This window comes from Bubalus bubalis, chromosome 12 (assembly GCF_019923935.1).
Source record: "Bubalus bubalis isolate 160015118507 breed Murrah chromosome 12, NDDB_SH_1, whole genome shotgun sequence".
Lineage (NCBI taxonomy): Eukaryota > Metazoa > Chordata > Mammalia > Artiodactyla > Bovidae > Bubalus > Bubalus bubalis.
In genome coordinates, this window is record NC_059168.1 from 93,520,483 (window position 1) to 93,538,322 (window position 17,840).

General features: G+C 41.2%; 2 protein-coding genes, 1 long non-coding RNA gene and 1 other non-coding gene across 11 annotated transcripts in view; 1 reads left to right on the forward strand and 3 right to left on the reverse strand.

Annotated features, from left to right (window-relative positions):
* The window catches only part of RC3H2 (ring finger and CCCH-type domains 2), a 55,160-nt gene extending 50,607 nt beyond the window's left edge, over positions 1-4,553 (reverse strand). For all 5 annotated transcript variants that reach the window (XM_025261632.3, XM_025261630.3, XM_025261629.3 and 2 more), the window contains exon 1: positions 4,314-4,553. The gene's annotated coding sequence lies outside the window, so the exon portion shown is untranslated. The remainder of the gene's footprint in view (positions 1-4,313) is intronic.
* Positions 4,554-9,758: 5,205 nt separating this feature from the next.
* Positions 9,759-9,830, reverse strand: TRNAC-ACA. The gene has a single exon. It is a non-coding gene; the product is annotated as a tRNA-Cys (tRNA).
* Positions 9,831-12,392: 2,562 nt separating this feature from the next.
* On the reverse strand, positions 12,393-16,868 carry ZBTB6 (zinc finger and BTB domain containing 6). 4 transcript variants are annotated; one of them, XM_006049840.4, is made up of 2 exons: positions 15,950-16,868; positions 12,393-14,679 (listed from the first exon to the last, which is right to left on the reverse strand). In XM_006049840.4, the coding sequence occupies exon 2, from the start codon at positions 14,668-14,670 to the stop codon at positions 13,396-13,398; it is 1,275 nt and encodes a 424-aa protein (XP_006049902.1). In that variant the 5' UTR covers positions 14,671-14,679; positions 15,950-16,868; the 3' UTR covers positions 12,393-13,395. The 4 variants fall into 4 exon arrangements, with proteins under 4 accessions (XP_006049902.1, XP_025117430.1, XP_006049901.1 ...); XM_025261645.3 differs by lacking the exon at positions 15,950-16,868 and adding an exon at positions 15,488-15,934; XM_006049839.4 differs by lacking the exon at positions 15,950-16,868 and adding an exon at positions 15,412-15,934.
* LOC123464782 lies at positions 16,079-17,814 on the forward strand. Its single transcript, XR_006639834.1, has 2 exons — positions 16,079-16,201; positions 16,858-17,814. It is a non-coding gene; the product is annotated as an uncharacterized LOC123464782 (long non-coding RNA).
* Positions 17,815-17,840: the final 26 nt, after the last annotated feature.

Here is a 17,840-nt window from a genome sequence, read left to right on the forward strand (position 1 = left end):
ATAATGGCCACCTGTTTGGAAATGCTAATTCTGTGGGTTAGGGTATCATGGGCCACTGGGTAATAGGAAACTAGCAGCAAATACTCTTTCCTTATTTAGTTTTCCAAGATTATCCTGAAATGCTTTACATTAAAGTTAATGGGGGGGGGGGGAGGTGAAAAGACATTAAGTTTGAACTGAACATAACAATGCCATCTTGCATATTTTCACCTACTAATTTTGAAGTGTTTCAAATTATTCCAGAATACACTTTATAGTTTTATAATATCCCATATGTGTTACTAGGTTTAAGAACACCAGATGTTTTCATATAATACTGAGAAATTTAATTTCTAGTAGAAATCAAATTAGTGTCTTTGAAAGAAAAAGAAAAAAATATGCCAAATTCTCCTTCTGTTATGTGTCAGATTCTAACTTTCTGACAGAAAAATTAAAACTGAACTTTCCTTATAAGAAATGATTTGACCTTTTAAAATATTTTTCCTCAGTACCACTGTAAATATATTCTAGATGCCTCGATTACAATAGACAAAATTTTATCTAAAACACTAAAATGTTTAGTGATGACAAAATTGGCTTTTCATTCCTTTCAAAAGCACTTAGTAAATGTCTACCTAGAAAATATTTTTATAATTATCAAAAATGATAAACAGCCTACTGTTTTTATAATTTATTTTTTAAAAGTATCTAAATGAACCAATGCAAGCTAAGATATACATAGCAATTTATTTGAATCTGTGGAAATTTAAATTGCTAATAACATTTATATTTAATAGTAAAGTAAGTATCCATCCTAAAGATACTCCCCAAACACCTCAAATTGAGATAAAATAGCTTTAAAAGCCCATACCTCTAGATATATAAAGGGACTACTTAAGAAAAACAAGTTAAATTCAAATTAAACTATTTGTATTAAGTAATTTCAGTTACTAAAACTGAAGAAGAATAACAAGATAAAGCCTAGGAGTGAGAAACCCTAAGAGAGACCTTAAACGGATTTTTACTCAAGTAAGTTTTCAGGCTATAAGCTCCTTGCTATGAATACAAACTTATAAAAAAAGGAAGAATAATAGACATCTCTTATATGATGCAAATTAGAAACTACTTTATTAAAAGCAAACTGCTTATCAGCTAAGTACTTTCATTTTCTGTTAACTAGTCTACCATGATATTATGCAAGTAGTCCAGGACTACGAAACTTGATTTTAAAATATCAGGTTAGGTTTATGCCTCATTCACTACTGTATAATAAAAAAATAAAGCATTTTACAATTCTCTTTATGAAAATGTGAACATTAGGGCTCAGATCTGTTAATTAAAACATTCAATTGTTTTCATTTTAGTTCACCCATGTGAGAAATTTAAGCTACTTTAACGGACTGTAATAGCACGTCTCAATTCAGAAACCTTAAAAACAGTAGTTCTGGACTTAAAAAATTATATTTAAAGAATCATAGGTACAATTTAGATCTTACTCTATAAAACTAACAAAACCAATGAAAATAATCTCTAAATTCTAAAACTCAGCATTCAAACATACGAAAAGGACTGGAAAAAAGGAACTGAATTACCATTTTAAAGACTGCTATTATATGTGCTTTAGTGTACGTTAGAAAAGACATGACCCAAGTTTTACTTCTAAAATCCATTGTTGTTGAATTCAGTTTTTTAATAAGTATGACATTTCACTTTCAATTCCTTCTATTAGAACAGTAAAGGCATAATTTTCTATTTTAATTAAAATAACCAATAAAGTTTTACTACTTTAGTCATGACAACTTGAAAAATACTTTCTTGTGACAGAACTTACTCACTTATGCCTATTAAACAATGACCACTGGATAACTTTACTCGTCATATCATCAAAGTCTTTAGCCTTCTGGTTATTCTGATTCTAAGAAGATAATCTACCAGGAAATTTTTGGCTTTCATGTGCCTACTTCTCTTCAGATGATTTATTTCTTAGAAGAGTAGGGATATTCTAGAACAGTACTGTCCAGTAGAAATATAATGTGAGTCACAAGTAACTTAAAATATCTAGTAGTCAAAATAAGGCAGGGAAAAACATGTGAAATTAATTTTAATGATAATTTGTTTAACCCAATTTATCCAAAATATCATTTCAACATGTAATCAATGTAAGAAATTATAAATTCTTTTTATTTTTTGGACTAAGTCTCAAAACATAATATGTATTTTACATTTATGGCACATCTCAATTCACACCAGCTACATTTCAAGTACTCAAGTGCCACATGTAGCTAGTATTGGACAGTGCAACTGTAGAGTATTTACAATTACAAAGTAATAATCAAAACTAACTTTTATCAAAAATGTGAGATTAAAGCAATATCTACACTTAGGAAGGTTTTCATAAAACTAAAAAACTTGAGGATCATAAAGATGTTACTTAACATTTATGAAGCTAGGTTTACAACATTATTTTAAATTTTCAGCCAGCTTTATTTTACTACATGCTTCCATTTTTCCATCAATAGAAAATGAAACTTTAATCTATTTCAAACAAAACTATAAACAAGTACTTCTTATAATAAGATCTGATTGTAAGTTTATTTAGCCTTCTTTGATATTGCATACAATGCAAGTTTTATTCCTGAATATAAAATTGCATGGAAACAAAAATGCTTTCCCTCCCAAAAGAATTTTTTTTTTTAACTTTCTCAAACTGGAATACACAGCAAATTACAAAAGCACAAAGTGAAATAATCAAAACATACGAACAAAGGACATAAGTCTTACATGTCAGGTTAACCCAACAGTAATAACAGATCAAGAATAACTCAAAGAAGCCACTAACGAATATGACTGCAATTAAGTTCTCAAATAGGTGCAAATTTGAATTATAACATCTGCTTTTTCTAAACATGTCTAAAATATATGTTTAATGTGTTATCCTTCCAGCTAGTTTCCAAACTCTAAAAATTTGGAAAACATTAATTTCCAAATCAACAAAAATGGCAATATTGAAAGATGGTCTTTGACAGGATGTAATGGCATCGACTTCTTCAAGATCTGAATGTGGAAGTAAACAACATAAGAAAAGGATGTTATGCTAGAACAGTGGTGTAGCTCTTTAAGCAGATTTTTAAAAATCCATGAACTTGTCTTACTGTTTCAAGAACCCACAACTAAATTTCTATGCTTAACTATAAACAGGCTGCACAAAAGCTAACTAAAATCTTTCTTTCTCTGCTTTTGAGTGTATCAATTTAGTGTAGCAACATTAACTTTCTCAGGTTAATCAAAAGTTCTTACCGGAACTTAAAAAGTTTGACAAATACAAAAATGGAAAAAAGATTAAACACTTTATTTGGGATACAAAGTCATTCTAATCACAGCTAGTGGGAGGAGAATAGGAATTAAAAAGAAGGGGCCTAGCTAAGGGGAGAGTAGGAATTAAAAGGGAACCTAGGTGGTTATTTAAAAAAAAAAAAAAAAAAGGAGGGTAGGAATCATGAAATGAGATCTACTTTGTCAGTGATTACTTGAGACTATTTTGATGTCAAGGTTCTGTCTGCCGGTATCTTAAACTGTTCTGTGATTCCAAGGATGGAAATGACAGCTACCTACCCCCATCTTCTCCCTTCCTGAAAGCTAAGAACAGAGAAAAGTAGAGCTGCTTCTGAGAAACAAAGATGCTTTCTACCATTCTTCTAAGATGGTGGAAGAGTCTCCTTAACAGGCTTCCCCAAGAAGGAAAAATGAAACAGGGCAAGAAGAAAACCATAGCAGAATTCCCTGGCTGTTTCATGCCATTGCTCCGTCACCACCACTCTGCAACCACTCAGGTCCAGCCCTCTCCCTCCCAGGAGGTTAAGTCCTCCCAGGGCATTGTTTGGCCGGGGTCCCTATTTAACACTCAGTCGCTTCCACCATCCCTGCATCTCGGGAAGCCCCGGTGCAGAGAGCCGAAAAGATAGGAGAGGACTTGGTTTCGAGGACCACCTCCAACCCCACTCTTACTAACTGGTGTAGAAAAGAGAGAGGGAAGCCTGCCCTTTGCTTGGATGGGTTCCTTAGGGGCTGAAGCGCCCCCCCGGCTGGTGTGGACGGGAGGTGGCCATTTGCGCCAGGCGCTCGGTACTAAAAAGCCCTACCGGGGCGAGGGGCCTCCTCCGGCCCGGGACTCCGGGCCCCGTTCGGGTGTCAGGTGCGGCCCTCAGTTACCAACCCTCGGAGCACCGGAGACAACAACACAGAGGCCACGGGTTGAGACCAGTCTCCCGCCCGACCGCCGGGGACCGAAGACCCGGGCTGGGGCCCGAGCCGCATCGTGCCCGCCCCCGCCCTACCTGAGGGGGCCCGGGTGGGGTCGCTAAGGGCCGCTCCCGGGGGCCCCGCGACCGCGCGGCTCGGCGACGGAGGCGCCTCGTCTCGCCGGGGCAGAGCTCGGCGGCGGCTTCACGGCCTCAAACTCCATCGGGAGCTACAGGGACAGCCCCGTTGGCGGCGGCGGAGGCCGCGACGGGGCCTCCTCCTCCTCCCTCCGCCTCCGCCTCCTTCTCCTCCTCCCCCTCCTCACCACGGAGGCGGACCTAGAGGGATCCCGATCTAGCTCTCGCGAGAAGATACTCCCCACCTCACGCGAGATCACGCATGACCCGGAGTTAGGGAGGTGGAAGAGAAGAGAGGCAACCACCGCCACCTGGACTGCGCATCCGCTTTCCTCTTGTCGACTGAACCACCCCTATCACGTGACCAGGGAACCCTGGAGGACTGTGGGAGGTGTTGTTAGCAGACCTGGCAAGCCAAAGGGGTTGATGGGAAACTCCCTGCACATTAATATGCGCCTCGAGCCAGCCTCGAGACTCTGGTTTGAGCCAGAGTCTGACTCACCTTGTGGAAGGTGTAGTATGGATTGAGCATAATCTGATGCATATATATTATATTGTACTGACTCTCCCATAATCAAATGCTGACCGAATCCCCCAGGCGCTGCACCGAAGTGTCAAGCAAGCTCCCTATTTAAAAAATAAAAACAAGCATTCGTTTGCCTGGCATAACACTTATCTCTTTTTTTAAACAGAGAATTCTGAATCCTTCGGAGAAGGCAATGGCACCCCACTCCAGTACTCTTGCCTGGAAAATCCCATGGACTGAGGAGCCTGGTGGGCTGCAGTCCATGGGGTCGCTAAGAGTCGGACATGACTGAACGAATTCACTTTCACTTTTCACTTTCATGCATCGGAGAAGGAAATGGCAACCCACTCCAGTGTTCTTGCCTGGAGAATCCCAGGGACGGGGGAGCCTGTTGGGCTGCCGTCTATGGGGCTGCACAGAGTCGGACACGACTGAAGCGACTTAGCAGCAGTAGCAGTCAGAAGCTGGCAGAAGTCAAAATTCAATCAGATTCTGGCATTACCATCTCAAATATTTGTTGAAGGATTTGTTCATGGTAAGCTGTAAGGTAGAATTTATTGTTTTTATAGATGAAGAACCGGGCTAGGAATAGAGATCAGGGAAATAACATTAACAGACCTGTGTCATTAGTACCATGTGGCAGGTCCTGAGTTAGGTAATAAATATTTTAATCTTACTATTTTGTTTCATGTGCTCATCAAAATATTCCTAAAAGATACAATGTACTCTTACTGTTGAGAAACTGAAAAACAGATTAAGAAAATGGCTGTGAATTTTAATTAAACTCAAGGCACTTTACAATGTGAAACCAGACGCCCAACAAAAATGTTTATGGAACTAAATCCCCACAAATTAGAACACATATGGAAAAGAAGTTTATAAACTATAATGAGTTTAAATATATATGATTATTATTGCCCAGATGACCAAAAAAAATCAGATCAGATCAGATCAGTCGCTCAGTCGTGTCCGACTCTTTGCGACCCCATGAATCGCAGCACGCCAGGCCTCCCTGTCCATCACCAACTCCCGGAGTTCACTCAGACTCACGTCCATTGAGTCAGTGATGCCATCCAGCCATCTCATCCTCTGTCGTCCCCTTCTCCTCCTGCCCCCAATCCCTTCCAGCATCAGAGTCTTTTCCAATGAGTCAACTCTTCGCATGAGGTGACCAAAGTACTGGAGTTTCAGCTTTAACATCATTCCTTCCAAAGAAATCCCAGGGCTGATGTCCTTCAGAATGGACTGGTTGGATCTCCTTGCAGTCCAAGGGACTCTCAAGAGTCTTCTCCAACACAACAGTTCAAAAGCATCAATTCTTCGGTGCTCAGCCTTCTTCACAGGCCAACTCTCACATCCATACATGACCACAGGAAAAACCATAGCCTTGACTAGACGGACCTTTGTTAGCAAAGTAACGTCTCTGCTTTTGAATATGCTATCTAGGTTGGTCATAACTTTCCTTCCAAGGAGTAAGTGTCTTTTAATTTCATGGCTGCAGTCACCATCTACAGTGATTTGGGAGCCCAGAAAAATAAAGTCTGACACTGTTTCCACTATTTCCCCATCTATTTCCCATGAAGTGATGGGACCAGATGCCATGATCTTCGTTTTCTGAATGTTGAGCTTTAAGCCAACTTTTTCACTCTCCACTTTCACTTTCATCAAGAGGCTTTTCAGTTCCTCTTCACTTTCTGCCATAAGGGTGGTGTCATCTGCATATCTGAGGTTATTGATATTTCTCCCAGCAATCTTGATTCCAGCTTGTGTTTCTTCCAGTCCAGTGTTTCTCATGATGCACTCTGCATATAAGTTAAATAAACAGGGTGACAATATACAGCCTTGACATATTCCTTTTCCTATTTGGAACCAGTCTGTTGTTCCATGTCCAGTTCTAACTGTTGCTTTCTGACCTGCATACAAATTTCTCAAGAGGCAGATCAGGTGGTCTGGTATTCCCATCTCTTTCAGAATTTTCCACAGTTTATTGTGATCCACACAGTCAAAGGCTTTGGCATAGTCAATAAAGCAGAAATAGATGTTTTTCTGGAACTCTCTTGCTTTTTCCATGATCCAGTGGATGTTGGCAATTTGATCTCTGGTTCCTCTGCCTTTTCTAAAACCAGCTTGAACATCAGGAAATTTACAGTTCACATATTGCTGAAGCCTGGCTTGGAGAATTTTGAGCATTACTTTACTAGCGTGTGAGATGAGTGCAATTGTGCGGTAGTTTGAGCATTCTTTGGCATTGCCCTTCTTTGGGATTGGAATGAAAACTGACCTTTTCCAGTCCTGTGGCCACTGCTGAGTTTTCCAAATTTGTTGGCATATTGAGTGCAGCACTTTCATAGCATTCTTTCAGGATTTGGAATAGCCCAGCTGGAATTCCATCACCTCCACTAGCTTTGTTCATAGTGATGCTTTCCAAGGCCCACTTGACTTCACATTCCAGGATGTCTGGCTCTAGGTCAGTGATCACACCATCCTGATTATCTGGGTCATGAAGATTTTTTTATACAGTTCTTCTGTGTATTCTTGCCACCTCTTCTTGATATCTTCTGCTTCTGTTAGGTCCATACCATTTCTGTCCTTTATCGAGCCCATCTTTGCATGAAATGTTCCTTTGGTATCTCTGATTTTCTTGAAGAGATCTCTAGTCTTTCCCATTCTGTTGTTTTCCTCTATTTCTTTGCATTGATCGCTGAAGAAGGCTTTCTTATCTCTTCTTGCTATTCTTTGGAACTCTGCATTCAGATATTTGTATCTTTCCTTTTCTTTTTTTGTCCACAACAAAGATTTTCTTACATGCATTTTTATCCCTTTCATTCTCTTCTCTTTATGAAATATATGCCAAACCAAGAGAAAGGTTCCCAATGATGATTCATTTGGCTCACTGTTTTCCATTCAACTATATATATATATATTTTTTTTTTTTTTCATGCCACTGGTCAGTGGTATGTGATAATGTGGTGAGATTTTTCACAGGTGACCTGATCACAATCAAAATTTCAATTCTAGTTCTCCTTCCCTAGCACCACCTACACCTGCTTTATTTTCTCCAATTCCATTTTTTAAATCTGACATACTATATTGGTTTTAATTATTTGTTTAGTGTCTGTCTACCTCTGAAACTCCAATACTTTGGCCACCTGATGCGAAGAGCTGACTCATTGCAAAAGACCCTGATGCTGGGAAAGACTGAGGGCAGGAGGAGAAGGGGACGACAGAGGATGAGATGGTTGGATGACATCACCGACTCAATGGACATGGGTTTGGGTGGACTCCGGGAATTGGTGATGGACAGGGAGGCCTGGCATGCTGTGGTTCATGGGGTCGCAAAGAGGTGGACACGACTGAGCGACTGAACTGAACCTCCAGTACAATATAAGTTTCAAGAGTAAGGATTTTGTCTGTATACCTAACTTCTAATACAGGTGTACGTTGTAAGGACTAAGTATTTGTTGAATGACTAAATGAATACCCAGGAAAAATAGTTTCCTTCTTTAAAATTCACAGATTAGACAAAAGACAAAGCTCCCCATTCCCATTTCCAGTTTATTATTTATGTAAACATATAGAATAGTTACATCCAGGGGAAAAGGGCAAGGATTTTCTTTTACACCAAACTAACAATTGTCTCTCCAAGATCTTTTATACATAAATCCAGTAAATGAAGAAGCTGAACCAAAACATACTGCATACTTTTCCCATCATACCAGAAACCACAAAGAACTAAAAGTGAATGTTTTCAATGAATAAATTCAACATTTTACTTTGCCATACATTACTTTGCATTTTAAAAAACGATTTCATTTTTCTGAAATTGTTTAGATACATCATGCAAACATACACTCCCCCAGGAATGACCTGAGATCACTCTGTACTAGTAAACAGGAATAAATAATAATAAATAACAACCATCACTTTCACAAAACAGCCCTGCCCCACAAGCAAGTCTCAAAGAGCTTACAAAAAATTTCACAAGAATTTTACAAGGCACACATAAAGCAAAAACATAGTACAACCATAATTTTTTTCAATCATCAAAGATAGATACCAATTCCTAAAAAAAAAAAAAGTTTATTTCTATTCTTTTACTCTCCCTCTCATCTCCATCCCTCCCCCACAAAACTTCATTCTAGGAAGCAAAAATAAGAGTACTTTAATCATAAAGTATTTCTGAAAGGAAAATGTTCTCATGCCTAAAAATGTCCAATCATAGGTCAAATGGGAAAGAAAACTGAACATTGTGCTATCAAATTCTCGAGTGGAAGAAAAAGTTTAATTCAGAAAAATTCTGCCTCCAATGGAGTACTCAAGGAGCAACATTCATAAAGACACAAAACTATCCTCCCTGGCTTTTCCCTCTTCTCTGTCCTTAGAAATTCAGGAAGATTTACATATAAAATCAAAGAATTATAGACCTGGAAATGATCTTACTTTGTCAAAATCGAAATTGTCATTTTACATATAAACTTATGAAAAGCTCAAGGAGAAGTGACCTACCCAATGTCACTAACTAGTGACCTGGGTGTTATGAAGTTGTTTTTCTTATCCAGTATGAGAGCTGGATTATTTAAAATCTCTCCCAGAGTTAAAAATCTATAAAGAATTTATTTTTCACAAAGCATCACAAAAAGGGTATTTAACGCTTACACAATCAACATGTGATTCATCACAAAATACATTAAATGGTACAAAGTATATTACATTTTAAAATGTGAAAGGGCTTCCATAGAAACTAAAGTGAGTGAAGTCGCTCAGTCGTGTCCGACTCTTTGCAACCCCATAGACTATAGCCTACCAGGTTCCTCCGTCCACGGGATTTTCCAGGCAAGAGTACTGGAGTGGGGTGCCATTGCCTTCTCCAGGGGGTCTTCCCAACCCAGGGATTGAACCCGGGTCTTCTGCATTGTAGGCAGATGCTTTACCGTCTGAGCCACCAGGGAAGCCCTACAGAAACTAAACATAACAGAAATTCTAAATAAAACTGAGGTGAATGGAGGAGGAACAGAACATCTTGAAATAAGATATATCCAGTCAGGCTTCTTTACTAAAAGTAGTTCCTGTGTTTTAGAAGATATGATTTGCCCTGCAGTATGTTTAAATCTTGTTATAACAAAACGTTTTGTATTACATGCAGACAGGGATATTAATATTACTCTCGGTAAAATAACCACACATCCTGGTTTTGCTTTTGGCACATTTCTGAAAATATGAAATAAAACTCTTAAGCAGGGCTTCTAATGTAAATTTGTGCTGCATGGTACCCCACTATACTTCAGGCTGATGTGGAACCCTCCAGGGACCTCAAACCCCAGCACCTGGTCCTCCTCCTCAAGTAAATCAGAGGTTGCCATTACTGCTATGATTTATTCCAGGCCTGAGTGCCTTATTCTCCTCTTCTTATATAGTGGAAAGTTTCTTGGCTGGTGGGACCTGTTTCCTCACCAGGAATTGAACCTAGGCCATGACAGTGAGAGCCCAGAATCCTAACCATTCACTAGGCCACCAGGGAACTCCTGGGCGAGCAGATCTGAAGGGAAGTGTCAGAAACCTCACTTGTTGGTCTCTGTGAGGGAGTTTGCTGCGCTGAATCCCTCTTGTGACTGTGGGCAGCAGAGGACTGTCTATTCCACATGGTGAGGTCATCCATGTACGTGTGGTTGTGGCACAGGAAGGGGTATGCTGATTCTAAGCAATAAACAACATCTTTCAAACTTTCAAGATAAATTTCCAAAGACTCACGTGGCCTACAGAAAAGGAAAGAACTGGAGTCTGGAATGGCTTTTTCTCAGGAACAGTTGACCTTTGAGGACATGGCCATTGACTTCCCTCAGGAGTGGGAATGCCTGGACTCTGCTTACAGGGCTTTGTACAGGGGTGTGATGGCAGAGACCTGCAGGAACCTGATCTCTGTGGAGATCTTCTGATGGTTCTCATGAGGACGACCCCGCTATATTCACGGTGCTCCAGGAAATGACAGACAAGTAGTCAAAAGGTAAGAGCCAGATGAGGGAGCGCCTGGCAGTCCTCTCAACTCATGTGACAGAGCTGGAAGATCTGTACACAGCCAGAGAAGACCTCATCAAATCTAAGGAAGTGAGCACAAAACTGCAATGAGGTGTTTGTGAAATTGAGGCTGAAAACCACCAGTTGCAGGAACTCCTGGAAGTGGCAGAGCAGAAGCTGCAGCAGACCCTGCGGATAGCAGAGATGCTCCCCAAGGGGGAGGCAGAGTTGGTCAGAGGGTGGCCGTGCTCTCCAAGGCAAGGCAGAGATAAAAAATGAATGAAGAACATAATAAATGCTTGTCAGAACCGTTGACAAGCTTTTTTCAGAATCTAAAAAAAGGCTTCACAAGCTTTTTTCAGAATCTAAAAAAAGGCTTCAGCTTTATCTCAAAGAGAGAATGGCGGCTCTGGCAGAGAAATCTCCTATGAGAAGTGGAAAAAAGCACTTAGAAGAAAGGCAGCATGATAGGGATCAGCTAAGACTAAACCTGGAAACCTTGAGAGCTGAACAGGACCAGACGAGGCTGAGGGCTTTCCCTTCATGACCTGACTTGTGCAGGGTCCTAGGTGCTAGGTTCCTCATGGCAGACAGGCCTGCAGTGTGGAGATGCCCCCAGAAAAGCCAGCTGCCAGGGCTACACGAAGAGCCTTCCTCATGAAGCTTACAGTTTCATGAGGTACAGGATGACAGGAAGGCCATAAAGTGTGGAATCTTGGCTCCCTCCTCCCCATGGTCTCTTCAGCTGAACCAGCTGCACAAAGGGGCTCTGCTGGCCACAAGGACATCAAGGACATGTATAACTCAAAAGGCTTGCAGGATGGCGGTGAGCAACCCCAGCAATAGTTAACAGCAGCCACGACTTGCTGCCCAAAGCCCCCAAGAAGAAGGCGTCAAGTCCTACTATCGGCCTCTAGTCCGGCAAGGAAGAAAAAGGCTAACCTGGACATCTTGGCAAGAAAGTCTATAACTATACATAACTGAGGATTCTGCATGCCACAACCAACACTCCACATGCCACAACTAGAAGGTCCCATGTGCCTCAAATAAGACCAGGTGCAGCCTAAATAAATTAACTTAAAAAAAAAAAAAAAGAACACTAATAGCTTCAGTTCAGTTCAGTTGCTCAGTCATGTCCGACTCTTTGCGACCCCATGAACTGCAGCACACCAGGCCTCCCTGTCCATCACCAACTCCTGGAGTTTGCCCAAACTCATGTCCATTGAGTCGGTGATGGCAGCCAACCATCTCATCTCTGTCGTCCCCTTCTCCTCCTGCCCTCAATCTTTCCCAGCAACAGGGTCTTTTCCAATGAGTCAGCTCTTCGCATCAGGTGGCCAAAGTATTGGAGTTACCCATATTTAAACCGTTCATCTAGTGGTACTAAGAAAACTAATATATACTGCCAATTCAAGATAAAAAAAAATGGAATGAACTACTGATACAGCAACATGGATGAATATCAAAGGCATTAAAGTGAGTGAAAACAGCATCTCAAAAGGGAACATACTATAAGATTCCATTCATGGTATCTCAGAAAAGGCAAAATTATAAAAATGGAGAACTGGCACCCGGGTTTAGTGCTAGGAGGAGGAGTGACTACAAAGGTGAAGCATACAGAAGTGTTGGAGGGTGATGGAATGTTCTGCATCCTGATTGCAGTGGTGGCTGCATAACTCTGTACATATAGAAACATTCATAGAACTGTACACCAAAAACAAGTCAATTTTACTGTATGTTAACTAACAAAATAAATTTCAAAAAGAAAACATAACAAATACCTTAGAGCTTCATGCCATTGATATAATTTTACTGGCCACAAAATTATTAAATGTCACCATATTAAATAAAATCACGAAACCTGGGCCTAATTAATCATTCTAAAATATATATACTAACAACTCATAGATATACTATTGTAAGGAATATTACCTTTATGTATAAGGAAATTCTGCTACTTCCAAGTGAATTTGAATGGTGTTCCTTTATAGTTTAAAACAACAGGTATCATGGTGTTTAGAATTTCCAATAGTTCATTATAAAAAATTAACTAGTCCTACCTGTTGTTAAAATGACTAATAATGAATAATAGTATGTTTTAAATTTTTTTTCCTCTTCTCAGTATCCTAATTTATTAAAATTATGGTATGGTTGGATTGTACACCTATATCCATTATCTAGGGATCTGAAATCAGAATCTGGAAATACTGCTGGATCCTCTGTCAATAGAATCAAGAATATTTAAGAGGAACACTATTTCTTGAGATAAACCACTGAGACTCATATATAATGCATGAGACAAGACAGCATCCTATCAGCTTTATCATGTCTCCCACACTTTGGAACTGGTAGTACAAGTTCAGAAAGAATAACATGTGTAGGTAGACCAAAAATAAGGTCTAAAGATGGGGGTGGAAATGCAATATTACAAATGCTGCATTTCTATAGAAAGACTTGCCCAACAGAATGATATACAGCTTACATAACAAGGTGTGGTTCTAGTTACAGTAGGTTTTGCCTTTCCAGATCGTGCCTGGGTAGTTTTTCACCACTGCTTCTGCCATGGAGAGAGGTTAAATGCTTTTTGAGGGCAGATTTGTGCTTGAAATCCATGTCACAACAGTGGCATTTGTATGGCCGATCCCCACTGTGTATATTCAAGTGGTCCTGAAGTGTGCTTTTCGCAGTAAATGTCTTCAAGCACACAGTGCACTGAAAGGGCCGTATGCCCATGTGCCCTCGAATGTGCCTGTTGAGATTCTTCTTTTGTGTAAATGTTTTCCCACACTGTAAGCACAAGAACAGTTTATGCATCTTAAGGTGGCGCAGATAGTTCTCAACATGAAGAAACCCTCGAGGGCACCGGGGGCACTGGTGCCTCAAGGAAAAAGCAGCCTCTAGATTCTGAATCTCATTCACTGGACCATGACTTCCTTCAGTGTTCTCACAAAATAAGCCTTGATCTTGATTCCCAGGGACTTCTGCCACTCTGCTCTCAACTGTAGAATTGATCAGTGAATGCTGTGTTTCTGAGAAATACATGCTTGCTTTTGAAGAGGTACAAGGCTGTGAAAACTTTCCATTTTCTACACCCCCAGTACTGATAGATTCCACATGGAGGATACGAATTTCATTGTCTTTAAAACTCATGTCTACTGAAGACAGCTCTGGCGATCTCATTTCCTCTCTCTCTGCGGTCAAGCTCTCTACTGTAGACTGTAAAACGTTGCTTTCCTCTTCTTTAACATGGAAATCTATGTTTACAGGACTATCTTCTGAAATTTCAATGATCTCACAGTCTTTATCTGAATTTTCATCTTCATTCTTAACATCTGGATCAGAGGATTGACAGAGGTCAACATGCTGATTGTTATTTTTCATAGAAAGATCAATTTCCAAATACTTTGACAAAGCTTCTGTGCACTTTTCCACAATGTGAACCATCTGAAGGTAACTGGCAGCAGTCAAATATTTCAAAAGCTCTTTCCTTTTAACTTCAAGTGCTCCAGTGTAGCAAGAGAGCAACAATTTTCTGCCAACTTCTGCACTCTGCAAGATGGTGATTCTGACATGTTTTGACTGAGTGAGTAAAAACTGATCTCTCATAAAGGTGGAGCAAGCAGCTAAAATCACCTTGTGCCCCTGGAACTCAGTGTCATTAATATAAATTGACACATCACAAAATAAATTCTGCTGCCTCAAGAGATTCATTTTCTGCAAGACTACATCTCCTTGTTGTTCAAACTGGAAGTGCAGAACATCAGACTCAGCAGCCATGGTCACAATCTAAGCAAAATAAAACATAAACACAGATGTAAGGATCGGAGTTGTTTTACTACATTGTGATAGCAAAAATAAATCATCCCCAAATCCTAAACCTAAATTAGGTAGAAGATAACTCAAATTCTAATCTGTGTGCTAAGACTGAACCCCTAGGGTAACCACCTCAAAATCCAAAAAAAAAAAAAAAATGCATTTTTCTATGATCTTGTGGCAGGTAACCACCTCAAAATCCAAAAAAAAAAAAAAGCATTTCTCAATGATCTTGTGGCACATTTAAAAAAATTTTTTTGTTACAGCATTTTTTTTTGTTCATTGTTTTATTTGTACATTAAACATTTTTCATGGCAGACTGGTTATGTTACATACAGCATTTATTACATTGAATTGTACTCAACAGTTTTTTATGTTTTTCTCTTTGACTAAACTCTATGTGCCTTGTGGACAAGGACATTGTTAGGGGCCACTACTAAGTGGACTTAACAGTTTCCCAAATTAGAATCCTTAATATAATCACCAAACTTCCTAACTCCTCATCACCTGGACCTCCAGGTAAGCAGGTCCTTCCTTCTGCATACCTGGACCACTGCAGCCTCCTTGATGCCAGTCTCCTACATTACAAACTACCCTCCTAAAAGCCATCAGAATAACATCTTTTAGAACTTTTAAAATTTTTCTATTTTTCTTTGTCTGCTTTAAATCTTCCATGATTCTCCTCCATCTCCAGGACAGTCTAACCTTCTTAGCGAATACAAGATCCTTCATTATTTGGCCTTCACCAACGTTATGCCTGTACCCTTCCTCAATCTCTTACATTGAAGCTGCTTTGATATTTAGATTTTCACCACTGCTCAGACAAGAAGACCCAATTACATCTTTGTACGTTATATTCGCGCTTCCAGCTAGTGATCTGGCATAAAGCTCAAATCAAATAAGATTTCTCCTCCCGTCTCCCGACAGAGTCAGTAGTTTCCAGAACATCATGAAAAGGAGCCTAGTTCATTTGAAGTCCTGCAGCGAGCATGGTGGCTGGAACAGAGCAGGGGCAGCTGCGGGAGTATCTGTTGAACTGAATTCGGATCACACCGGCCTGGATGATCCTCTAGTTCGTGACATAGGTCTTCCCGAGCCAAGCCCTCCAGGGCCAAGGTCCTGACGGCCAAGTGCCTGCAGCAGCATTTCAGCCACTCCCCGGCCGCGCCTCGCTGCTGCCCTCCTGCTCCCCAGCTTCCGCCTCAGGCTTCCCCACCCGCGAGACTCCAGGGCACTCACTCACCGACTCAGAAACCAGAGTCAAGCTTTCCGCGGTAGCGGCAGCTCCGGCCGGAAGGTGGGGGTCAGCCTGGGGAGAAAACACATCCGGGGTCAACTAGCTTCGTTCCTCACTGGGGCCCTCTGGGCGTCCCGGAAGGACATCCTGAGACAGTCTTCCTTCTTCACTGCCCCAGCGACTGGGATGACAGACCCTGGAATTCCCTCGAATCCCATCTCTCCTGTCCCACTTTCGGCACTCGAGCCGGTTTGCTCCGTGAGTTCTCAACATCCGAATGGCAAACTGGTTGTGAAGTAGTATAGCGAATCTGTCGGAGTACCAGGCGCAGGGATCCCGGGAGACCCTCCTGGATTATTAGGGACCAGATCCTTCGCTTACCCGCCATATAAAAGGTGGCGGAGAGGGGGGTTGGGAAGAGAGGAGGGTGCTATTGGAATCAGTATTGGAGATTACTTAATTAATGCCCCGTCAGGATATGGATCCCACCTCATCTGTCAACCTATGGCTTCCTCCCTACAGCCCTACCCTTCTCAGTTGCTTGGGAAACGCAGGCATCTATCTAAACCTTTAACCTGGCTCTTTCCTCCAACATAGGCTATTTCTTTCTACTGTAATAGAACGTGGTTCAGCAGAGGTTGGTGCGGGCCATTACCCGCCCCCCCGCCGCCTCCCCGTTACCAGGGAACGGTTACCAGACCACTAATGGTTGTTCAGCTATTGGTCTGTGCACGGCAATCCTCCCCCTAGAACCCCCAACCTGGGGGGGAGCCTGGCTGCCTTAGGGATGAGAACTGGACAGGGTCTAGGGACCTGGCCCTAAGGGAGAAGACAACTGAAATCTGCCTCTGTAGCCAGGACTTGGTCCTCAGATTGTGAAAGCTGTGCCTTGGGACCTTGCCCTTTCTTGTCAGAACAGAGAATATTTACCTGGTGGAGATTTACAGGACCATCGATACCTGACCATGACCGGACCTACAGAACAAATACACCAGGAAGTTTGCAACAACTAACGTTGTGCCTCTCTCACCTTTCCTACCAAATGGCTTTGCTGAAAGCTTTTGGGGAGTTTCCCTGATGGGTCAGCTGGTAAAGAATCCGCCTGTAATATGGGAGACCTGAGTTCAATCCCTGGGTTGGAAAGATCCCCTGGAGAACGGAATGGCAACCCATCCCAGTATTCTGGTGTGGAGAATTCCATGGACAGAGGAGCCTGGTGGGCTACAGCCCATGGGGTCACAAAAAGTTGGGACATGACTGAGCGACTTTTACTTTTGGGGAGTTTGGGGGTTTTAAGGCAAGAGTCACCCACCTCCTTGCATGGCCCTGCAGTAAACTTTTCTCTGTTCCAAACTCCCAACATTTTGGTATTGTTTGGCTTTTCTGTGCATCTGGTGCATGGAGTAACACTACCACTCATCCTTCAAAATCCCATTCATCGTTCATAAATCACATCATCCCTAAAGCCATCTTGAATTGCCATGAATTACTTTGCTCCCACTTGGGGAACCAGTAAACCCTTTGGCTGCCTTAATGACTGTAATTATCATAACTGTATTGAAATCTATGTCCCACCTAGGCAGCGGTATTTAGGACAGTGACTTACTGATCTTTGCATTCCCGGAAGTCTAGCATTTAGTAGGAATCAAGTATTTGCTAAATGAAGGAAACGTCACAACCGATTCTTAAAAGCAGTTGCTCCATCCCTTCAATCAACAGTACAGGAAGAAGTAACTGACCCTGATAACAATTTTTTGTTAGCCCAGATTTGCTTCTGAAGCCAAGCTCAGCATGTTTGATTAACATGTCTTCAAGAATAAGAGTGAGAAAGCATTCCTGTATTCAAATTCAAGCAATTGGAATGGGAAGCAGGAGGAAAAGAGAAAATAAACCATTG